Raw genomic sequence first — 24,149 nt, forward strand, 5'->3', positions numbered from 1 at the left:
GTAGTTCGTTCCAATAAATTCACCTTTATCAAATTATTTCTCCAGTTTTCACAGAAATCATGACAAGACTATAATAAAACGTTTTCATCTTCTCATAATAAACTAGCAGCATGCATAGTCAGAAGTACAGAAGACAGAGCCACTGAAAAAAAATTCACATTTCACAAAAATTCACAAATTTAATGCAGATGGGTAACTGGGAGCAACCAGCTTCAGTGATGGAGATGTGAGTTGCCCAGGACATGGACGCTTGCTGAAAAAAGAAATCTAAACTAAAAACATAAAATGTGATTCTTCTTCATAAAAGCATATAATACAAAAATTAGTGTGTATAATTTTAACTTGCCTGATCTGCCTACCTCTATGAACATCGTCTGGGAGTGCAAAAATAAAAATTTAATATAATAGTCTGAATTCTGACTTTTTTCATTTTTTACTCCAGATTTTGAGAATAAAGTTAACTTTTTTTTCAGGTGCCCCAAATCATCTCCAGTAGATTAAAAAAAAAACTTTAGAAATATTAAAACATTTTGACACTTATAAACAAAGTGTTACTTCATGCTAAACGATGTATTATGGTAGTGAATGATTAACTTCATCTGGCAGTTTGTTAGCTTAGCATAAACCGTACAGAGATGGTATTTCTAACAACATCGGAAAGAGATGCCGTCAACATGATTGCAAATTATTTCATCTTTATTGAAAGCTTACATTGAAAGAAATTCACTTGTACAAGCAATTCAATCTAAATGTATCAACTTTAACTACATTAACTGTTTTTTGTCCCACGTACGCCGTGCGGGATGCTGAAGCTCAGTATCAACTTGAGCTAAATTAGCAACTTATGCTAGCCGGTTAGCAACGGTCGTTTGGAAAAGTCTCACCATTTTCAGGTTTCAGCGGACAGTTGAGGAGTTGGGGTTGTCTTTATCATTAAAGAGTTTAGTATTTTTGCTCATTTAAAACTTAGGTTTCGATGCACTTCATCATTGCACTGCTCATTTTTAGATTACATATGTTACACATTACCTAGCATCTGTGCTGCAGGACAGTATGTGTGTTTTTGTAGAAAAGGAATGTGTAGCTACTGCTGTTTAAGTTGAAAACCACAATGGAGACATGCAGTTCTAAGAAGCTGTTTGCTCAGCGTTACCAATAATTGGACTGCTGATGCTGCAGACCATCATCTTCATACCTATTGCAGACATTTCACAAATGTTCTCCTTTACTTGAAGTTTAGATTTAATTTAAATTGTAGACATCCTCCCTACTGGGAGTCATGAACAAATGCTGCTCTCCTACTTTATACCAGCAAATTAAGAAAAATATTATTTTTACTTTTGTTAATGTTGGGTACTTTGTTCTGTGAAGAGGAAGATTTAATTTCTAATACAATAACTTTGTGGTTAAATGTAAAACTGGAGAAAGGACATTCATTTCAGAAAATTTCTCTGCTTCAACTTGCTTTTCTCCCCACCGGTGTTCCGGTTATGTAGAATGAATCTTCCATTGACTTGCTGTATTTTCTGCCTTGTGGGAATGTCAAAATGCTGACTTTTTAATGAATAATGTCTTGAAACTGAACTCATGTTTTTTCTCCCCCCCCCTTTACCTACATGTAAATTGTAGATTTAATTTTATTACAAAAATAAGGGAAAAAAAGTGTTTTCAGCTAATTAAACACTGTATTGAATTTGTTGCAAAAAGCTTAAGACAATTAAGTGAGACTGGATGTTAACATTTTTATTGCAGGTTTAAGACAAAATTGTGAAACATAAGCAATATTACACTCAACCAAAGAAACAAATATCCTGTTGCATAGATTTTAGGCATTTTATTAAATACAAATAGAAAAGCAGCAATAAATTGGAATTTTTCTCCCAGGCTGGAAATCAAACATCAAACTCTAGGACAGAGTAGAGAGTAGCTCAAGTCTTTTTTCAGATACTTTAACTGTTATTCAGTTATAGTGAACTGAGAGTAGGACTCTGCTGCCAGTGGAAATAACAAACAAAAAATACTAGTAACAGGCTATTTGATTTTTACCATGCAAGAACGGTTTAGACTCACCCAATTAATCCTAAAAGTTAAAGGCAGGCTTCTTCACTTCAGCATAAGTTTAAGTTGCCTTGAAGCAGGAAGATGCAACAGTTTCATTCACTTTGGTCTACTGAGGAGTTCAGGAATGACAGGAAAGCTTGGAAACAAAACAGAAGTCATATAAATCTCTGAATCTGCACTGGCACTTTAATCTCCATTATAAATACATAATTTGCATGTTTTAAGGCGTGTCTCTGCAGAGCTTTGGTCACATCTCTCCCACTACATACAGTAAGCACCTCAGCCCACAGAGTCTGCCTTTAATGCTCCAAAATACACTTCTTACATGAGGAAATGAACTTGGCAAAGCAGACAGTTGATGGGATTAACGCAGTGCTTTGAAACTCACACAATATGCAGAGGGCGTAAAACTGAAGTGTTTGAACAAAATATTTCAGCTAAAAATGGAGTTTCAGTTAAAAAATCCCATTTTAAACTAGCAAGAAAAACAACAAAAACAAAACTCTTAAAAGTTCCACGACCTCCAGAGAACCAACAACATAAAACAGCGACGACGGTCTGACCGAGCCGGAGCCAGCTCAGTCCGAGTCCTCGTCATCCAAATACTCCTCTGCGTTGCTATGTGTCCGAGTGATGGCTGTAACAAAAGAAACAAACCTATAAATGTAGAATAGTTCACTTATTCTATTAATTCAGTCCAAAAAGTCAAACCTGTATCATATATATTTTTTGTAAACAGTGATGAAGTTCTGATATTTATCAAACCTTACAAATAAACAAAACCCTCCAAAATGTAGACTGCAAATGAATAAATAGTAACGGCAATAAAAAAGAATTAATCTGGCAATGTGCAGCATATGCAGTGAATAATTGGTCCGATTTCTGCATCAATGCAAAGTTGAATGGAGGCGATGAGCCTGAAGTTCTGCTGATTTGTTAATCTCAGGGCGGAAGATGGATTAAAAGGTGGAACTCATGGGGAAATACTCAACTTCTTCTGGCCTTTGATTTATGAGAGAATATGTGTCTTTTAAATGAAAGAGGTGAAAGTCTGAAAATTACTGGGGCAAGATGCACTGCAAACACACTGGCTCAAACTCCAACACAAATGCAACAGAAATGTACTGCAAACAAAAAAAAAAAAAATGTTGCAAGAACAAAAAACTGAAAATTCAGTCCACAAAACGGAAGGCCTCCTGACCACTAGGGGGAGTCGGTTACCAAATCACATGGGATCAGACCCTCAGTACAGACAGGATGTCCAGCAGATAGTTTGAGGAAGAAATAAAAAGTGCATCATTTTTAAACACAAAGTCATTTACAATATTATAAAATAGCAGCATATTAACATATGTATTACCTACTCCAGACTCCCCCTAGTGGTCTGGAGTACTTCCATTCTACATTTTATATTTGCCGTTTTTTGCTATTTGCGGCATTTCCCATTTGCATCCATTTCCTGTGGTTGTAGAATTTTTCTTTTGCATTTGTTTTTTGTGCGTTTTGGAGTTTTCATTCATGTGTTTCCAGCACCTTTGGCCATTCACACCTGCCAGCCACTGTAGGAAATGCAAATGTTATTTTCTAACTTTCCTTTAGCTGTATTTGGAGCTGCTTGACCAGTTTTTTTCAATACTGCAAACAACTTCATCTTTTTCCCTGAAACAATTTAGTTTTTGCGTTTAATTTATATTATATTCCCTGTTTGTGCTATACTAATTTGAGTTTTAACATGCTTTCTCAATCTTTATCATTTTGTTTAACCAATCTACCATCACAACCCTAAATATAACTGAGTTTACCATCATTTTCTACATCATTAAAATTTTAAAATAAATCATATTAACAGCTATTTTACAGCAATACGTAGTGGCAACGTTATCAGTAAACGAGACCACAGTGATTTAAAGAGCGGCTTCTTGTTCTGAATTACTGCAACATCTCAGATCAGCTTCATGCTTTAGGAAACCTGTTTTCTGTGGCGTTAGCTGCAGCAGTTTCTCCTGCGGTTCTACAGCAGCCTTGTTCCCTGTCCATGACGTTCTGCACCGAAAGAAGAACTTACTGCTTCCCTGCTTCCTTTTGATGAGTGAAGCACACTGGGCATTGGTGGCCATTTCGACAGCCAGTTTACATTCGTTGTTTTTGATGTCTATCCTCGCATCTGAAACAAACATCGACATTGAAGTAAATTACAGAGCTGTAGAAAGAAAGAAAAAAAAGAAAACTGTAAAGAAATCAAAATTTGATGAGTTTGACAAATCTTAATAATTTCTCAAATATCAGTGTCTATTTAAAATGAAAGGAGAAACTAACTTTTAGCAAGCAGCATTTCCACGATGTCAGAATAACCCTTCCAGGCAGCAGCGTGCAGCGGTGTGTCTCCCAGTTTATTCTAAAATATAAAAACAAGGTCATTAAACAACTATGACGCTATTTAACACCCATTCACCCAACCGGTGACAAACTAAGGACATGTTTAAACGTGAAAGTTAGTGGTAAATTAATTTTAAAAAGTTGTTTTAATCATGTTGATTCAAACCAGGAATGTAACTTCATAGAAGATGGAATTAAAATCTCAGTGTTAACATTGACAGAATTTTTTTATTTAGTTTTAGTCACATTTTAGTCATGTTTATTCATCTTAGGTTTAGTCTAGTTTTTGTTGACTTTATCATAGAACAGTTTATTTTGGGGAAACTTTCTTTCCAACATGGTGAGAAATTTATCCTTGGGTAGAAATTAAGTTACATTTTTTAAAAGACAAGATGACCTTTGCCAACTTTATTTGCATTAACTTTTTAATTAAATCTCTATTTTCCAAACTCATCTTTACTTTAATATTTTCATCTAGGTTTTTTTCCATTATGATTTTTGTCATTGGTAGGAATTTGATTCTCAGTATGTATTAAATATTCTCAGTTTGTTTTACAACGTTTCATTTGGTTATTTAGATATAAATGGTTAAGAGATTAACTGGTTTGATTTCCAAGATATATTTTCTAGTTTTCTTTAAAGTCAGTCTTAGAGTCAACATAAAAGAAAATGAAAATCAAGGCATTACATCCCATTTAAGCGCATTAAAAAGTTTATATTTTTAAAAATTTATGCATGCAACATCATGTTAGATGATCAAACATCTCATATTTATTGGTGCATTTCTAGTAGAAGTTATTGATTTAACACCCAATACAGTCGGTTATGGTTTTACACTCTGAAAATGTTTCCTGTTTTCAAATATTCAAACAAACTTTGAGTGAAGCTGCTAATGAGCTTTTAAAATCACCTCACCTGCTGGTTGAGCTCCACACTGGGCTGGCTTAGCAACAACTCCACCACATCTGACGGGAAATGGAGAACATATTGAACATGTTTAGGATATTATGCATACAGGGAACAAGGAAGGGCCAAAACAAACATCATTTTTGTTACAATACTTCCCATGCAAAACAATACACTAACAATGGCATAATGTTCACAGTGTACCTTTATGTCCTCCATGGCATCCCCAGTAGAGGGCAGTGTTTCCCGCCTTATCCAGCCCGTTAATCCCAACCTTGTTGTCCAGACATTCCCTCAGCCAGCTCATATTGCCTGAGATTATACACAAATGAGCGAAAACACACAAAGTTTGGTAACCATTAGCAGTTTAAAAGGTCAGGGCTGCTTGAAAATATTAAAAGATCAAACGATTTAAATACTGAGACAGTCGTACCTCGTTTAGCTGCTTCATGCATCGGATTATCAATAGACTCTGCCTGCTCAGCAACTGAAAAACAAGATCATATAAGACCACTGTTGTGTGAAATTATTAGGTTATTTCTGGATTATCTTTCCTTTACTCACCATAGTTACTAGGAATTAGTCCTGTCCTCCCTCTACATGTCCCCTTCCACCAATTAGAGTCGCTCTGAAATAAACATTCATTTTTACTAGCAGAATAAAAAGAGCAAATTTAAGAGCACAGAGAAAATGAAAATGGGAAGTGAAATCAAGATGGAGCATGTTATCTGAGAAGGGATGTATAACATGTAGCAAGGAGAGAAAAAAGAACATGCAGAGGTAGCAGGATTCACATTAAAGAGGAAGAATAACTGCAGAGTCAAAGATTGTGAGAAAGGCAGCAGAGAAATCCCAACTTTTACCAACCGTGTCTGAGATGTACAAAATGTCTCCTTCTTCAAAGTACAACTCATCTGGCTGAAAAAACAACAACTCATTGTTACTCTGGGACACTTAGACACACTGATCAACTTCAACTTTGCCTTATTTTCATTCAATTTATCTACCATCCTGTGCTTAAAACTATTTCAACTTAACATTTGGTTTAGTCTATCCTGCAGAAACAAAATAATTCCTATAGCTAGAGATCTGATTGTTAAATTAATTGAGAGACTATATAAAAACTAACATGCACCAAGAAATGGTTGGCAGACTGAAATAGGTCCTTGGAAATGTTGGGAAAATTTTGGAAATCAAAGAGTAAAAGATAAACATCTGTAACCTGTGGCTCCAGAACCACATCTGGCTTTTTACCTCCTCCATGGTGGCATTAAAGATTTTAAAAACTATTAAAATTGGGAATAATCATTTTATTATAAAAAACAAAACGGTAGATATAGGAGTTCTAACATTTACACAGAGTTTTGTTTCCCCTAATTTTTATGTTAACAGCAAGTTAATTGTCGTTTTTTTTAAGTTGTCCACTTTCCCTAAAAATTATTGATAACTGACCTTATTTTACCCAGAAAGGGAACTTTTTCCCCTCATATACATTTAATGTTCTTCTTTGTTACCAAAGAAGCTCATAGCAAAAAGAAAATTGCAGTTTGTTTAATTCAAAAGACAGCAGCATGTTATAAAATATAAACTTAATCAATTGTGGGGTTTTTTTTTCAATGGTGGAATTGTTATTGTACCATTCAAAACTCACTTTGTAAAAGCTAAAAAAGCTTAATAATGATCGCTAAACCAGCTAAAGTTCTGGTTGCTAATGATTCCATAAGTCATTCTGCCTCCATCTAGTGGTCAGATGGTGAACTGCATCTTGACTTCTAAGCAAAACTTAGAAAAGTCCCAGAATTTTCTGTAAAACTAAATTTTTTGCATCAGTAATTAACCATGATTTACTGTATTCTGCAACAGGAATCGATGTAGATCTCTAAACACATTAAAAAAACTAATATTATAAATCAAGTTCCTTTTTAATAAGTTATACTGAGAAATTGTCACTAATAATCAAAAGATATTGCCGAAATTAAATGACAGCTCTTACCGTTCTGGGATCGAAGGTGAACAACGCTCTGAACACCTTCACTTGGCCTGCAAAAGGACATAAAAACAGTTTGTTAAATGAAACATGGAGCTGCTAGATGGGTTAAAACAGAAGCCATGTTGGAAAAAAAACACAGTAAGGACACACAAAGGAGTCGCAACACAATCAGTGCAAATTCACTCCTGCAGCCCAGCTGGCTTTAACATGGTGAAATTCCTGGATGTAATAACAAATCAAATCGGTGTGATTCTCCTGCAGCCAAATTACAACACACACTTATTACTACATGCAGCACAAGAAGACACACAGTGGGTCATTGTGCAACAGCGCCTTCCCCCTGGGCCTGCTCTGGCCTGGAGTTCGCTCTGCTATAAGAATGCAACCTGGGTGGTTGTGGTCCGCCTGCAGAAGACGCTCAGGAACCCACAAAAAGCTTATGGAAGCATTTTTAAACAGTTAAGCCTGAAGTCGCACCGCCATGAGCTGCATGTTAACAACAGAAATGCAAAGTTTAGTAAGTAGCATAGCCATCGGGTTGCACACAAATAACGAGGCGCCGATTTAGCTCAGCTTAACCAGAACGAGTCAAACTCTGCAACCAAACAAAAAGATTTGCATCGTTCTTTTGGTGAGGCATCATCACCCTGTGCTTTGTTCAGTCGACTTCCTTTTCAAACGTGTCACACCCCGATTAGGTCAACGGCATGATTTAAAACCACAAACAGATGCATTCTTTATAAGTGCATTTATTATCTTTACTGGGAAAGCTGTAAAAATAAAATGCAGAGCTGTGGTGTCTGGTGACACATGCATAGAACACATGAAGAAATCTCACGTTGTGTAACAAACGGCAATGAATCAAAAGGTCAGATGGCGACAAGCTTAAATATATTTACGATTATTAGAATTAGGAGTTTTTAAATCTTTTATTTCAGCACCTGGAATGTTTAGATGCACAGTGTTTAGAGGTTAAACTGGGGGGGTCTGTACCAGTTCTGTTCATGTCTACTGCTCTGCAGGCCCAGTCATGTTATTTTAAACACACAAATACCTCAGCTCAGGAGACCAGGCTCTGGCTTTATCTAAAACCCTCTGCAACAGAACAGATTCAAGAGGAAAATAACCTACAACAGGACTAAAAAGAGAAAAATAAGAGTTTTTGTACAGTCCACAAAAAAACAAAACAATAGCAGCTCTGTTTAATTTCTTAATTCCTAAATACAAGAATTTGTGTTTGGCTAGAAATCTGTGGCAACTTACAAAATAAATCTCATTCTTGCAAACCAAAGGCCAGCTGTTCAAAGCAACATCTGTACACCTGGTCTTGTTAAATCTGAATACAATACTCCAAACCCTGCGGCATTTGTCATGAGTCAGGATTACAGTTAATAGTCAGATTATGTAGTAAAAAGCAGAAAACTAAAAAAAGGGAACAAAACCACATACATACATACAGACAGAAAAACAGCACCTGATTTAATCTGTTATATGATGAACCAGACATGACGACATAATCCAGATAATCTTCTGTGGAGCCATCAAATTTGTTCCTATTGCTGATGAGATGCGCCTCTGTTCATTCTGAGCCTAATCTTTATAGAAATGATTATATACAGTGAATTCATTGATTACTTATTGTAAAAATCAAAATTTCTGTTTTTGTAAAACACTGGTAACCAAACTTGGTGTCAAAAAACAAGTGTGGGAGTCTTGAGATCATATCCAGATATCAAATTCAAAATACAACAATTATAATAGCAGGGATGATTTGTAACATAAATACAAGCATTTACAAATAGAATAAAAATATATTGGCTATATACAGTTTTTTGGTGATTTTTTACCCCTGCTTTATTGCCATAAGTAGATATCTAAGCTAATAGTGTGTGTCTTGAGTTTCTTCCACTTTTAATTTGTAGCCAAAAAGCTGAAACATAAAATGTGTTTCTGACGGTTTCAGGGCAGCTCATTCCCCATGTTGCACCTGTAATGATAATGTACTGAAACTATGGCTTCTAGGCTTATTTTTTTAAAAGTATTTTTAGGAATTAAAGGACATAAATGGTCATAAAACTTCTTAAATCTTGTATGTCATTTACTTCAACTGTATTTTCATCTCTGATCTTGTTTTACTGTTGAACCCGATGTCCACTTACTTTTGGTTCTGATTCCAGTTTGAACCAAATCCTGTAGGTATGAATTACTTAATGGCATAACATAGGGCTACAACTAATGATTATTTCAGTAATCTATTATTCTATTGATTATTCGGTTTGAATCAGATTTAAAAATTTTAAAGACTGTGCAGATTTTTCATGTAAGCCTATTTTATACAATAATATAAATACATTAAAAGATGCAAATAAATAATTAAATCCCCTTTTCAAATGAGAAAATAATTTTATTGCCTACATTTTCTAATTTTCTAAATTTGGCTTAATTTATGCTGTTAATTTTGAGTATGCTCCAGTTAACATTAATCGATTATTTGATGATTCTTTCAATAAGTAGTTTGTCAAGATCAGTCCAATTAATCGTTCCAAGTCTTATAAAAATTTTTTTTAATTATTTATAAATACATTGATACAGTGGTTTTTTTTCTCAAAGAAAGCTAGGTTACTGTTAAGTAGTGCAACTAAAATTAACCCACATTTTCCTCATGATATTCCTTTTGAAAAGTATTTATTTTTTTATCTTAGAAGAAAATGCATGGGATACGTGTAATCAACAGGTACACTGGCGATTTAAAGAGAGAAAAGTGGACATGCACATTACTCAGTGTGCACCACAGCGCCATCAGTGGTAAGGCGCAGCACTGCACTCATCTCCCAGTACCATGTATATAAATAAGCTTTGCGTAAATTCAGCAATTTTGATAATAAAAGTGATCCCATAATAAAGAAAGTTTATAGAACAATCAAGCATAAATTGATTTTTTATCAATTAACAGCATTTTACATTACCACAAAAAAGAAGCAGTATCTGAGTTTATGCATGAATTAAGTTTAGGTCTGATGACATTTTAAATAAGCCCGATTTACTATTTTGAATGTAGAGGAAAAAATGAATAATTTAGCATGAAAGAACATTGAAAACATGAAGTTTCGTGCATTTTTTTAATTCAAATGTTGCATGAAAGACGAATGTCATCGCTGTTCAGTAGCTGCTGCAGACAATATTTACAGGTTTAAAAATGACCTCTAAGGAAATCCACTGATTTAAAACGCGGCCTTTGCACTGGAAGGAAGACAATCAGAACACACAGGTGTGACCACACAGTCACCTATTTGACTGAAGCTACCTCTGGGGCAGCAAGCTGCAGTTACTGCATGAATGATGGAAATGGGGAAGTGACGGCGGCCTCAGAGCTTGGTGCCCCGGTCACCCAGCAAACACCCAAATAAAGCCTCCCTACCCCTTCCTTCCTATGGAGTTATATTATTGGAATCCCCGAAATAAAGCAATTAATTACTGCATTTAGGTCTTCTACCCCGAGCTTTCAGACAAACTTAACAAGCGTACCCTCCGCCCATTTGCGTCAGCCACTCAACAAGACAAGGTGCACTGTCCACGTACCAAACAACACCGAAAGAAAAGTTTTGGGGGAAAATTAAGCCAAAAGTCACGACAGACACAGTCTTACCTGGCTTGGCCGGCTTGGGAGGAGGCTTAGACATCTGTGAGGCTCGAAGTCGAACCGAAAAGAAAGATGGTTCAGACAGAGACGACGCCGGACTGTGGATCACTTTGAAGCTAACGCTGCTAATGAGGAAGTTAACTTAAGCGGAAAACTTGACGTGCGCATGCGCACAGCTCATGATAGATAGATAGATAGATAGATAGATAGATAGATAGATAGATAGATAGATAGATAGATAGATAGATAGATAGATAGATAGATAGATAGATAGATAGATAGATATTGTAAAGTTAATGATTTAGTATTTAGTGTATTAGGTCAATTAATATGGACAATTTCATTAATATTTTCAAGGATGTTGATTTTATTTTTAGTGTTAGTAATCTTAGAAATAATAGCTGTATGACAAAAGAAAAAAATATGATAAAAGAAAAAATAATCAGATTGAGATAATAAAATAATAAATATTTTTATTAATATTAGTAACTGTTATTTTTATTGACTATGTATTTTACATAAATTAACAATTACGAATAACATACATTTTAATTTTATAATTCATGTAAATTAATTCTAAAATTTAATCATTTTTTATAATGAATATAAAAATTAAAATGTACGTATATTATTTGTAATTGTTTATTGTTTTGTTTTGTTGTTTATTAAGCAATTTGTAATTATTTATTAACATAAACAATAGCAAATAATATACATTTTAATTTTCTAATTTATATAAAAATTAAAATATACATTATTTGTAATCATTTATGTTAATTTATGTAAAATGTATAGTCAGTAGAAATAACAGTTACTAATATTAATAAAGTTTTATTGTAGGCATATTAGTAACATATTTTAAATTTTAATTGAAATATCTTTTCATAAATCAGCAGCGAATCTAACGCGCATATTTTATCTTTCTCAATGAGCAGGGCGTGACGTAACACCGTCTTCAACGAATCACATGCGTCCTCGGGCGGAAACGAGTGACAGAGAGGAGGGTTGTACTTGTGTAGGTAAACAATGCGGCTGTCTCTTAGTTAAACGTGAGTTGTTGTTGTTGTTTTTTTGTTATTTTCTTATAACTAGAGACTCGCGTCAGCAGTTTTGCCGTGAGCATTCGCAAATGAAGACTTTAATTGTTGGAGTTGGCGGGTAAGTAAATCTGAATGCTGTAAGCAAACTAATGTGTAAATGTTTTAACCTTCACGCATTGCTGCTCAGCAAACACAACATCACCAAAGAAACGGAACCACTGATAACGGAATTACAAGGTTTCACATTGTAAAGTGCTTCCGATGTGACCACTAAATACAAAGTAGGAGAAAACAGGAAAGAAAAATTGTGCAAAAATACTTGAAACTGAAGGATCAGTAGACTTTGTGATAACCATGTGGCAGTGAAGGCTGATAAGACTTGTTTACTCTTTACGATTCTGGGAGAAAACCTCTTAAGTAGGTATTTTCTGTTAGATTTATTTACCTTCATTTATAATTTCCATTTGCTTTAATCGCAGTGTGACCAATGGAGGAAAATCTACCCTCTCCCAATTTCTCCACCAGAAAATACACAACAGCTGCATCATTGCTCAGGATACGTATTTTAAAGTAAACCATGAAGGCTTCCTTGTATAATATTGGTGTTTTAACCATTTCTGGCACCACAGATAAGAATTTACAGTTATTTATTCTTGTCAGGATGACTGTGTTGTACCAGTGGACAGTAACGGCTTCAAGCAATATGACAGTGAGTTCAAACACTTCATCTGTTATTTAACTTAATGATTTTGACTGAAATTTAGGTTCTATAACTATAAACCAACTCGTTTTATGCGATGCCCATCCTGAAAAGGTTTTTCTGGTAACGTCGTTTTTGGTATTTTAGTTTCAGGTCACTTATCGTGTATTAAAATTAATTTGACTTAAATGTGTCTCAGCTGAGAAATGGAGATGATGCTAACTGCGTTCTCTTTAAGCGCTTGATGCTCTTCACATGGAGAAGATGATGAAGGAGGTTTACTGCTGGAGAAAAGACCCTCATGAGTTCCTGAGGCAGCGAGGCCTGATAGCCAAAAATGCATCCACTGATGACGAACTTTACGTTCTGATAGTGGAAGGTTTCCTCATTTTCAACCACAGGTATAAAATGCAGGATGGATGGATGGTTTGTAGGCAGATGGATGGATGAATTGATGGATGGATGGATGGTTTGTAGGCAGATGGATGGATGGATGGATGAATTGATGGATGGTCCATTTTATTTTTTAATTTCTAATCTCATTCATGAAAACTGTGAAATTCTGTCTCCTTTATTTACATAGAAAATGTTTTGTAGAATAATTGAGCTGCTGTTTCTAGTCACCATTATTTCTGTTGCATCTCACAGTTTAATATTATATTATTATATATTATTATATTATATTAGTATAAAATTCTCCTAGCCGTCCTTTAATCATACTTTTCACATTCTGTCCTTCCAGGCCTTTAAATGAGATGTTTGACATGAGATATTTTTTGGAAATACCTTATGACATCTGTAAGAAGAGACGGAGGTACTCATCTCTCTCCTTTTTGGTATTATTAGTGTAATTTTGAAAACATTTTACTACTTTCACTCTGATTTTCAGTGAAATCTTAATTTGAGAGCCGTTTCTGTGGTTTTGTCCTGGCAGTATGAGGGTGTATGCGCCTCCAGACCCTCCAAACTACTTTGATGGATACGTGTGGCCGATGTACATTCAAAATCGCAAGGAGATGGAGATAATCACTTCAGAAATTGGTGAGAGGACATCTAAAATGTTGAATGGCCTTTAGATTATGGACTTGTACAATTTAATAATAACTAGGTATGAGCAACATATTGATTTTTACAGGTACTTCTATGATAACGGCAACTTGCCCTTTTCTAATGATAATAGTACTGATTTTTATTGCACTTAACCTTGTCAATATTTAAAGCTCAAACTGTTGCACTTTTTGTAAAAATGTTAAAGATTGCAGGTATTGCGTGCTTATCCTGTTTTTGCAGTTTTTCTGGATGGTCTGAAGCCAAAGGATGAGGTTTTAGCTGCTGTTTATGAAGACATTCGTCAGGAAATAGCCAGACTCCAGGGTAAGGCTGCTTCTTAATCTGGAAATAAAAATCAGTATGCTGAATTGGAACAGAGTCTCTTATTGGTAATTGGCTGTTTATGTTGAAATATCCAACTAAAGCGATTAAGAAGTGGTAAACGTTAGCCCAACCAGGAAAAGAAGCTTGAAATGTGGGCGAAGTTTGGCTAAATCACATCCTGTATTAAGTAACGTGAAGCTTTCACATGCAACTCAGCAAAATTCATTTCGTTTCTATTTATTTGATTCATTATGTTCCTCTTACTGATTCAGTCCAGATGTGGAGCCATTTGTACTCCTGGTAGATTAAAGTTTGAATTAATATTTTCTTTTGTTTTGTTGGCATTCAGGATTAGATGGTTTGCATTACACCAATTTTATTGCTTCCAAATGAAGTCCAAATCAACTGAATTTACAACAAGTGGGCTCCATTTATGTTGTAGAAATAATCTCCGTTTTGAGCTTCATAACCGTGAATAGTCACATAAATGTAATTTCTTGGTTTTCTGTTATTTAATAAACTTCAGGTATTTGTGAAGAAAAAGTATGAGTTTAGGAGGGTTTATAGGAAGGAAGAAAAATATATATTAATAAGTAAGCTGACAAAATACCAGTGAAAACATGCAGAAACTTGGTGAGACGTTGCAGGAAGGAAGGATTTGATTGCTGTAATGGTAATAGACATTTTTTCACTCATTACTGAAAGAAGTAAAGGTAAATTTCTGTATGCAATTTTTAAGTAAAAATTTACAAAATGATTTAAAGGAAATCAAATGTTTTTACTTTGTGTTTTGTTTGCAGGACAAAGCTGATGTGATCGACATCCATCTGGATGTCAGACAGTATCTTCTAGTGGACTGTTGTGTGACTGAAAGGACCAACCGTTTTATTGTGCTGTTTGAAAGACTTTTGCGTCTTTTGGTTACTGTTGACTTTGATCTCATTTAAGTGGGCTTGTTTCAACACTTTATGCAGATGCTTGATCCCACAGGCTTAAGGTTTTCCCACCTTAGAATTTCATTATTGTAAAACAAAAAGTGATGTTCACTTAAGATGTTACTGCTTTCAGTAAGGTGGATGATAATTTCATAAAAAAACCCAACAACTTTTAAAAAGGTGTTTATGAGAAGAAACTGATCAAATATTGTTTATTGTTATTCTTCTGTTGCCGGGAGCTGACATTTTCACCATCAGTTAGTGGATTTTACAAAAACATTAACTTTGTTTCACACTGGAACCTTGTTTTTTTACTGACATGATCCCCAAAAAGCTCAACATATATCAAGAAATTGTATCGCAGCTCTATAATATCAGTTTGTAATCCTTTTATCTCGTTATCATCCATGACATTTGTTTAATGTTTGACTATTGTATCAATAAAATTCACCAGTGTTGAATTTATGAGCCTATAAATCATCAAAGATTCACCCAGCTTTATCCTAAGACTGAGATTACATTCCTTTGGAAGTTTTTGAAAGCAAAATAAATTCAAACTGTTTCCTCTGACCTCTTTATAGGTCTTTACTAAATCTGATCTGAGGTCAGAAAAAAGTTGCAGTTGCCATGGAGACCAAAATGCTGTCACTATGACCCTGATAAACCAGTAAACTTTATGCAGTGAATGTACCAGTCCCTCTCAGATTGTTAGTGGATTGCTTTTCTTAGAGCCCAAATAAAACAAAAATGTTGACCAAATTATAACAAGCACTCTTTTTGTTATAAAAAGCAGCTAATTAAAGCTTTTAATAATTTGGTGGTTCATATTCTCCAGCAGGACATTTGTCTGATTATTTTAGATCAGTTTTAATTCATGTTTCTGTTCCGTTGTCAATACTTGTTTTTGAAAAATAAAGGAATGTCTACCATAAATGTTCTCATGTCATCGACTTTATTACAAAACTTCCAAATTTCATGTTTTTGTCACTTTTTAAAAATATCAGTATGTAGAGTGTGGAGCAAAAGGGAAATATGTAAAACATTTAAATGATTAGCACAGAAAAAGTGACATTGTTTTTATGAAACAGTGTTCTACTAGTCTTTATAAGCAGTCAATATCTTACTTGCAGAATGCATCATTCATCAGTGAGACTTTAGAAAAACAGACAGTCGGACCACTAAGCTGTCTGGATTAAAATCAAACATTTCCTGTTTGGAGTCAGTTATGAGTATAAAAACTATTTCTCTTCTCTAAATGCCGGAATAAAAAGAAAGAGAATTTTTAGAGGATGTTTGGTTACATATTGACAGTAAATATGTGATCATATTTACTGTAAATATGTAAATATGATTACATATTTACTGTATTCAATCAAACTTTTTGTTTGATTGAATACTGAAGTTTACATAAACCATAATATCTGGTTCTTTAAGACCATTTTTAAAAAGCCTAGAGAAACGTATGCTCTTTAACTAGGTGAGGGCAGTTTTTTCAGGAGTATTGTGAAATAATTATTTGGTTTAAATTGCAGCATTAAGTTAAAACTTACAATTCAAAATTAATGAACTTAAAAACCAATGTTTAGACAACTTGTCTCTTGTTGTTAAATCAACTACATGAACTTTAATTCTTCAGTTAGAACCAATACAATTTTCTTGTTGACTTATTTTCGAGGCAGCAGGTGGGCTTTCATTTTCAAGATAAACCTCTTTCAAATGTTTTACAGTGTGCAGAGACCTGGTTTGTGGTACTTTGCCAGAAACTTTCTTTGAGAAACACAATTTGTTAAACATTAGCTGTAAATTGGCAGGGAAATATTTTTTATAAATAACTAATGTGCCGATTGAAAAACCTCCCGAATGTAACATCACAAAAAAAGCAGGCACTGCCCCTCACCTAGCAACCCCAGTAAGCCAGCCTGTTACCTAGCAACCCAAGCAAAGCCCAGTCTGTTACTTAGCAACGCAAGTTAAGCTCCAGAACGTTTGGTCAGCTGATTTTACCGCTATATGTGCTGCACAATAGCTGAAGGATAAGATAAGTGTTTTGTTGTTGACTTACCATCCAGAAACTACTTGCTGCATCTTTGTTGGTTGTGCAGGTGGCTCTACTTCTGCTTTTCAAAGTTGTACAGTTGTATAATTTCACATCTGTTTGCAGCCATTTTCACATGCGAGTGTAAATGTTTAGTGGCCAGCAGCAGCTTATTTGGGTTTGAATGACAGGAGACTCTAAAACAGCTAGTTCTCAAAGTAGCCAGAGTAACATCTCATTATCTAAGAAGAATTTTACTCAAAAAAATGTAATGAACATGTTTTGTATAGACCTATATTAACCTGTTCAAGGCAGCATAATAGGTCACTTTTAATTTATCCAGGATGGTCTTTTATCAGTGTTAACACAGCAGTTGAAGTTATTTCAGCCAGCTTGCTTTACTGCCAGTTCATTGTGCTCATATTGGCCAATGAAGTTTCCTAACTTTAAGAAGTTGTGCCCTAATGTTATGTAATACAAGAACTTCAGAACAGGTTGCCTAATATGTAATGTTTCCTTGTAGGTTTTATAAGCAGGAAAGTTTTTCAAATGCACATAAAAGCCACAGATTTTCCAAAATGCTTGTGCAGCTTCATTGGAATAAGTTTGGAGTTTCACAGACTCTTACTGACTCTTAATTACTGAAACGGAAACAGCCTTAAACTACTGCTTTCATTTTCACACGCACGATCTTGTCTGACACCACATTTTCTGATTTTCACTGAGACCTGCAGCAAGTTCTTTTTGCAAAACCCCATGTGAGATGCATGAACCTGGACTGTTTACCACACCAACGGATGAAACTTTTCCCAAAACCTCCATGTCATCTGCAGGATATTTTTGTGCTTACGTCAGCAGTAAACTTGTCCGACCGGCATGTGCAGTAAAACAGACATCACATGCAAAGCAGGGCATTCCTCACTTCCCCTTTCTGACTGTATCCGCCTCTACTTCTACATATATATAAGTATGTAGTTACTATTATCACAAACTGAACCCTCTGGCAGGTTTGTAAGAATCATTTTTTGCTGAATTGTTCAGAGGGAAGATGCCTAGCAGAAGATTTTTAATCTGCTTCTTCCTGTTTTCCATTTGCCTCATCTGTTGCCATGAAGCCATGCCTGCTAATCTCAGCCAGGAGACGCTGAACGACAGACCGGTGATTGGTAAGAAACTTTATTTAGGAGTTCTGCGCGTAAAAGAAACCCAGTGAAATTAGTTTGTCACAGCCACGTTTGATTGTTTTTGTGATTTGTTTTGCTGATCAGGTGTTTTGACTCAGATGGTCTCAGATGATGTCATGAAACCTTTTGGAGCGACATACATACCCGAGTCTTACGTCAACTACATCGAGTCAGGGGGAAGCAGGGTGATGCCGATCAGGTGGGTTGGAGGCGCCGCTGGTTTTACCTGTGAAAATGGCAGCAAGATGATAAGAAGAGGTTTAATATTGTGAGGAAAAAAACTTTCTATTTTTTAAAAACTTTTTTATTTTGTGATGGCTTTTAATTTCGCTAATGGCTTCTGAAGAAAGAGACTGTCCCTCCTGTGATCCTGTAGTAAAAGATAATTCCACAATACATGGATGGATTAGTCAAAAACTAATGTAGTACCTGATTTTAACCAGTTTTGCAGCAACAACTGCTATCCAGTTTGTGATAACTGCAGTCATTTACCTCCATGTGGAGAAAGTTTAGTCCTCCCATCTTAGCAAATTGTTCGATTTAGCCACATTTGGGGGTTTTCGAGCGTGAACGCTCTTTTAAAGTCAGGCTTCAGCATCCTAGTAGCATTTAATCCCAGACTTTGACTAGGCCACTTCAAAAACTGAATACAGTCATTCAGAGATGGACTATCTGGACTTGAAAGTAGCCTTGTCATTATAAGAGGTTTTCCTGGATGATGTATTACCCATGTATTACAGTCATTGTGATAAATTATAACATTGTTGTTTTTGAAACCATTTTGAAGTAATGTAAGATCAATCAATCTTAATTTCTAGCTATCATTTAATGGTAAAACCAGAAGACATTTTAAATATGCAAAGTAAATAAACAAAACAACAAATAAAGTGGATGAAACCTTTGGTCATCCAGTCATTTGTAGAAAGAGACACATGAGAAAAACAAATAATCATGCTTGTTTCGTGTTATCTTGTGATAAATTGATTATTGCTTATTGAAGCAGGCTTGCACGCACACCATGTTTGTCTCCAGTGCATAAAATATCTTACTGAAAATCTTTTGGATCATTAAGATTTTGTTTGAAAGGCAGACAGACTTTGTGTCATTTTTGTTCAGCTGTGGCTCTGACTTTAGACCAGAACCTCAGCGAAGAAGCAACGGCGCTGAAGCTCATTAGATGTTGTTCTTGGTTCTTTTGTGACCTGTTGGATTAGATCCTGGACTATTTTTAGTGGACAACCCTGGGAAAGTTCACAACTTTTCCATGTTTACCCCACTTGTGTAGAACAACTCTCACTCCCTGGCGTCCCACAGTCTTAGAAATGGCTTCATAACTCTTCCTAAATGTCAGTTAATAAATTATTTATAATATAAAATAATCCTGGACACATGATTAACTTATTTTGGGTGGTTCATATTTAGCTTCTGGAATGCTTTTCCCAATCCCTAATCTCAATCCAGTTGAAAATTTCTCAACTATACAATAAAAACATGTATTAAATGTTTGATGATTTTTTTAAGATTGTGATAATATCTGAATACTTCTGTTTGTAAAATGCATAAACATTAAATGACCACTGACTGAGCTGTTTTGTTTGACAGATTGACTCTTTCTACTGCGGAGTATGAAAGCATCTTCAAGAAGATAAATGGGTGAGAAAACCCAACATATTTATTATTCTACAGGAGAACAGTTGAATCTTTAATTAAAATATTTACCATTTTTAATTTCTTCGTGGTGTTCAGCCTGTTTTTCATCGGTGGAGCCGTAGATTTGACGACCTCAGACTTTGCCAGGGTGGCCAAGATTTTTTATAAACTCGCTCTGACGGTGGGTACAGCGCATCTTCTTTAACTTTCTGGTTAATATTTCTAAAATTTTCTCAGCACTGACTGTGATTTGTTCTTCATTTTGTTAATTGTAATTTTTGTGTGTCTTCACCCTCATTTTGCATCCTTTTCATTACCAATCTGTTTCTTTGCATTCAATCAGGGCATCTAAATAGAAAGCTTTGCATGCTTTTAAGACATGTACACTTCACGTACTTGTGCTTTAATTGCTGCTCTGCATTTCTTTGTCGTCATTCATTTTTGAAGTTATTTGTGTCTCCTAATTTGTATCTGCTTTGCTGACTCTGTGTGTTAGACCCAGTCAGTAATCCATCTATATGCTCTTTGGCCACAAAGTGAGAAAGATTTTATAAACAGCCTTTAAAGGTTATGCATTGTTCTCACGTTTCTTTTGTTTAAGGAGCGTAGGGAAGTAAAATGAGTGTGCTTGTTCCAGGCCAATGATGCAGGGGATTTCTTCCCCATCTGGGGAACCTGTCTGGGCATGCAGCTGCTCACTGTGCTGGTGGCCGAAGAGAATCTGCTCTCAGCAACTCCAGCTAGAAATGAGGCTTTGCCCCTCAACCTAACCACAGGTGAAACCTTTCTGTGGCATCACTGACATCTTTTAATCGCTTGGATTGCTTGTTAGGTTAAGGAAATATAAACTGTTGTTAAACTTCATGTTTTTTGCAACATACATGATGCGAATCCCAACACTTGGGGTCAGCAGAGGGAAGTTAAACAGGAACGGCTGATATTTTTACGCTATAGTGATTAAAATGACCTCCCCAACACAAAGTGTTTTTTGAAATAATTTTTGATAATTGTTAGAAGACATGATTTGTTCAAATTAATCCTGAAGAAAGATACTGAAAGTCTGCAGTCTGTCAACTTTTCATCTAAATTTGGACATCAGTATATATCTAAACATCTTCAATTTTAGTTTTAAACTTTACAGAGATGCATTTTCATGTTTCTAAATTAATGCTTTTATTTCTACAGAAGCCCACTCCAGCAGGATGTTCCAAGGTTTTTCTAAAGAGCTAATAAAGGCTTTGACAGAAGAACCTCTGACTGGCAATTTTCACAATTATGGCGTGACAGTAGAGGTATCTTCCTCTTTTGTTGTTTTTACCCCTAAAAGGAAAATACGCCATATTTTTCATGCAAATACATATTTTTTATTGGAAGTGTGTGATACAACTTGATAGATACGTAGACGTAGTTTTTTTTGCAAACTGGACGATCAGAGTTGGGCACCTCAGCCACATCCACAGTTAAAATCAGGCGTATTGTTGTACTTTTAATGCCTGAGTCACATTAAATCAAGCCATCTATCTGAACTGTACAGTAATGAACGCTGTTCGCTGTTTTTGACAGCAACTTTAGGAGCAAGAAAAGCATAATAATCATTAGAATAAAGTGAAATTTCCAAGTTTTCACACTGCTTGAACTTTTCCATATTTTGTTCCATACGTATGTTTTAATGTGATCAACCAACCACAATGTAGGAGATAAATGTCTCTGAATGAGATGGTTTTATACCAGAACAAACAGTAATGTGACGTAGTCAGCCAACAGGTTGTACCGTTATGACCAATAGGAAAATCCGACTGCCTGAGCCAGGGTTCAACCTCAGGAGTGAGACTGTTTAGGCAGAACTAAACAAATTTACACAAAAACATCTAAATTAGCACAGAAACATTAAGATAAAACCCTAATTAACTTATTTATGCAGTTTGTCACCAAAAATGAAAGAAAAAAGTTGATTTTGGGTTTAGTTGCACTTTAAGTTGAGACATTTACCCTAAACACGCAACCACAGTTACAAAGGAAGAGTTCAGATCAGCACATGTTCTTAAAAGTTACAATGGCCTAGTCAAAGTCCAAACCTACATCCAATTAAGAATATGTGGCCAGACTCGCTGTTCACAAATAGTCTCCATCCATCTAATTGAGCTTGAGCTATTTTGCAAAGTATAGCCTGAAAGCCTGAAAAACCTGCTGCCGCGACTGGAGCAAAAAAAAAAAAAAAATGCTTGCCACACTTCTCAGATTTTCTGTTTTCCTCCAACATCACAAATACAAACTACTTTGTGTTGGTCTGTTACAAAAATACACTGGCGTTTCCAGCTATAATGTGGTGAAATGTTGAAAACGTAAATGGAAAATGAAACTGTTCTTCCAGGCTTTCCAGAAAAACGAGAAGTTGAGCGGTTTCTTCTCCCTGCTGTCAACGAACGTTGCTGAAAATGGAGCTCACTTCGTCTCCACCATTGAAGGTTATTCGATTATTTGAGTGTGGAAGTGAAAAGCCAGGCTGTTTCTCTTGAGCCGGGCGGTGACAGAACGTCCTTTCGTTTCCTCTGCCCTGCCAGGCAAAAGGTATCCGTTCTACGGAGTGCAGTGGCATCCCGAGGTGAACCGCTTTCAGTGGAACAGAAAGTTGAGCTTTCCTCACTCCAGTCATGCTGTTCGGTTGTCGTCGCAGATAGCTGAGTTTTTTATCAATGAAGGTAAGAATTAGGTGAGAATTATCCTCTCGTTACAGCTTCAACTGTAATGTGAGGATAATCATCTGTGCTTTGTTTAGGACGGAAGAGTTTCCATCATTTTGACTCTCCTGAGGAGGAAGACGCCTCATTGATCTACAAGTTCACTCCTGTCTACACTTCAAACTTTACTGCCTACGAGAAGGTCTATTTCTTCTAAGTTTTGGAGGATGCCAAGGCCTGCTAGACGCCTGTATTTCCTTTAGAAATGTGAAGATGTGGCTTGAATTTGAGTGCAACATTAAATAGTTTTATTTAGAAAAAGATTGTTTAAAGCCATGATAAGATTAAAATAAATGTTGTGGACTTATGAAGACGGGTATTTCAAAAAGAGAGCACTTTTTGTCCACTCCAGGAAAGTTGAGGTTATATATTGCTGCATATTTTCTTTTATTTTAGGGTTTTTCACCTTCTTGATAACTTTGTACGAATTGTATATTCAAATAAAGTAAAATGATTGATTGTTATACAAACTTTAAAATGTCATTATTGATAGTAAAAGTTATTTTTTTCTTTCTGAATTTGGAGTGCTGAAAAAAACAATAATTTGACTCCATCACAGGTTTCTTTTTATAACACTTAAATATTTTAATAACAAATAGAGACAAAAAAATGTGCTTGATGGTTGACTCAATCGATTGAAGGAAAACTCTTTATCCAAGTTGTTAAATCATGAAAGAAAACATGTAACAGTGAACAGATTTGTGTTGTATAACGTATGTAAAATAAAATAAAAAGTTATAAGTGCATTTAATATTACTAAAATGTAGATTGAAATGATATGTAACTGAATTTAAATCTGTCTTCATGATAGGACTGTATTGGTTTGATATGATTCATATTTTGGGATGTAAAGTGTCATCAGATAATTTTGGCTGTGGAATGGCGCTATGCAAATAAACTGAATTAAATTCAGAGATGGGTATTCACTTAGATTTACACAATTACATTTCCTGGAGCAACATTTTGGAAAAAATGCACTTTTAGGAGTAGTTTCACTGCACTGTACTTTTTACTTTTACTTGAGTAATATTATTATGAACCATTGCAATTCTTACGCGAGTAAAATGTCTGGATACTCTATCCAACATATGTATCTTCAATGATGAAAGAATAAACGTATTAAACCAAAAATTGTTTAGAATAAAACATATTAAACCAAAATTGTTAACAAGTGTGTGTCACAGACACACACTTGTTCATAATAATAATAATAGTAATAATAGTATTATTACTATTATTATTATTATAGTAGTGTATCGCTTCTCTAAACACTCAAAGACCATTTGCATAAATCCAGTAAAATTACAAACAGAACACTGAATAAACAAACTCAGAAAAGGAGAATAATTAAATACATAGCATGTAGCTAGCAAAATAATAATAATAATAATATATTAATAAAACACAGGACAATAGTCATATACTAAAATAAATGTATTATATTATATATTACATTTATATTATCACTGGAAGTTACAATATTACTGACACAGCTACACATTGAGTAATGTAAGTATTAA

The 24,149-nt window shown here is 35.1% G+C and overlaps 3 protein-coding genes across 4 annotated transcripts; 2 read left to right on the top strand and 1 right to left on the bottom strand.

The window, feature by feature from the left end:
- Positions 1-1,722: 1,722 nt before the first annotated feature.
- Positions 1,723-11,128, bottom strand: ostf1 (osteoclast stimulating factor 1). Its single transcript, XM_005794925.3, has 10 exons — positions 10,980-11,128; positions 7,337-7,383; positions 6,211-6,261; positions 5,908-5,971; positions 5,777-5,830; positions 5,548-5,655; positions 5,353-5,402; positions 4,378-4,456; positions 4,127-4,225; positions 1,723-2,698 (listed from the first exon to the last, which is right to left on the bottom strand). The coding sequence occupies exons 1-10, from the start codon at positions 11,011-11,013 to the stop codon at positions 2,640-2,642; spliced, it is 645 nt and encodes a 214-aa protein (XP_005794982.1). The 5' UTR covers positions 11,014-11,128; the 3' UTR covers positions 1,723-2,639.
- Positions 11,129-11,887: 759 nt separating this feature from the next.
- On the top strand, positions 11,888-15,487 carry LOC102223000 (nicotinamide riboside kinase 1). The gene is made up of 8 exons (XM_005794926.3): positions 11,888-12,131; positions 12,493-12,583; positions 12,674-12,722; positions 12,952-13,114; positions 13,456-13,527; positions 13,648-13,754; positions 14,004-14,087; positions 14,888-15,487. The coding sequence occupies exons 1-8, from the start codon at positions 11,941-11,943 to the stop codon at positions 14,896-14,898; spliced, it is 768 nt and encodes a 255-aa protein (XP_005794983.3). The 5' UTR covers positions 11,888-11,940; the 3' UTR covers positions 14,899-15,487.
- Positions 15,488-17,755: 2,268 nt separating this feature from the next.
- On the top strand, positions 17,756-23,392 carry LOC102233721 (gamma-glutamyl hydrolase-like). 2 transcript variants are annotated; one of them, XM_023344112.1, is made up of 10 exons: positions 17,757-18,064; positions 18,173-18,223; positions 18,326-18,440; positions 19,844-19,894; positions 19,988-20,072; positions 20,529-20,667; positions 21,077-21,183; positions 22,263-22,356; positions 22,453-22,590; positions 22,668-23,392. In XM_023344112.1, the coding sequence occupies exons 2-10, from the start codon at positions 18,175-18,177 to the stop codon at positions 22,784-22,786; spliced, it is 897 nt and encodes a 298-aa protein (XP_023199880.1). In that variant the 5' UTR covers positions 17,757-18,064; positions 18,173-18,174; the 3' UTR covers positions 22,787-23,392. The 2 variants fall into 2 exon arrangements, with proteins under 2 accessions (XP_005795110.2, XP_023199880.1); XM_005795053.3 differs by having other exon boundaries at positions 17,756-18,223.
- The last annotated feature ends 757 nt before the right edge of the window (positions 23,393-24,149 follow it).

Source organism: Xiphophorus maculatus, chromosome 12, assembly GCF_002775205.1.
Source record: "Xiphophorus maculatus strain JP 163 A chromosome 12, X_maculatus-5.0-male, whole genome shotgun sequence".
Classification (NCBI taxonomy): domain Eukaryota; kingdom Metazoa; phylum Chordata; class Actinopteri; order Cyprinodontiformes; family Poeciliidae; genus Xiphophorus; species Xiphophorus maculatus.

Coding starts and splice junctions, on each gene's coding strand:
- LOC102233721 (XM_005795053.3), top strand. CDS start 18,106: ATGCCTAGCAGAAGATTTTTAATCTGCTTCTTCCTGTTTTCCATTTGC. Junction 18,224..18,325: donor GAACGACAGACCGGTGATTG/GTAAGAAACTTT, acceptor TTTGCTGATCAG/GTGTTTTGACTCAGATGGTC. Junction 18,441..19,843: donor AGCAGGGTGATGCCGATCAG/GTGGGTTGGAGG, acceptor TTTGTTTGACAG/ATTGACTCTTTCTACTGCGG.
- LOC102223000 (XM_005794926.3), top strand. CDS start 11,941: ATGCGTCCTCGGGCGGAAACGAGTGACAGAGAGGAGGGTTGTACTTGT. Junction 12,132..12,492: donor TTAATTGTTGGAGTTGGCGG/GTAAGTAAATCT, acceptor CTTTAATCGCAG/TGTGACCAATGGAGGAAAAT. Junction 12,723..12,951: donor CGGCTTCAAGCAATATGACA/GTGAGTTCAAAC, acceptor GTTCTCTTTAAG/CGCTTGATGCTCTTCACATG.
- ostf1 (XM_005794925.3), bottom strand. CDS start 11,013: ATGTCTAAGCCTCCTCCCAAGCCGGCCAAGCCAG. Junction 5,403..5,547: donor ATGCCATGGAGGACATAAAG/GTACACTGTGAA, acceptor ATTTCCCGTCAG/ATGTGGTGGAGTTGTTGCTA. Junction 4,457..5,352: donor GTGTGGAGCTCAACCAGCAG/GTGAGGTGATTT, acceptor TTTATATTTTAG/AATAAACTGGGAGACACACC.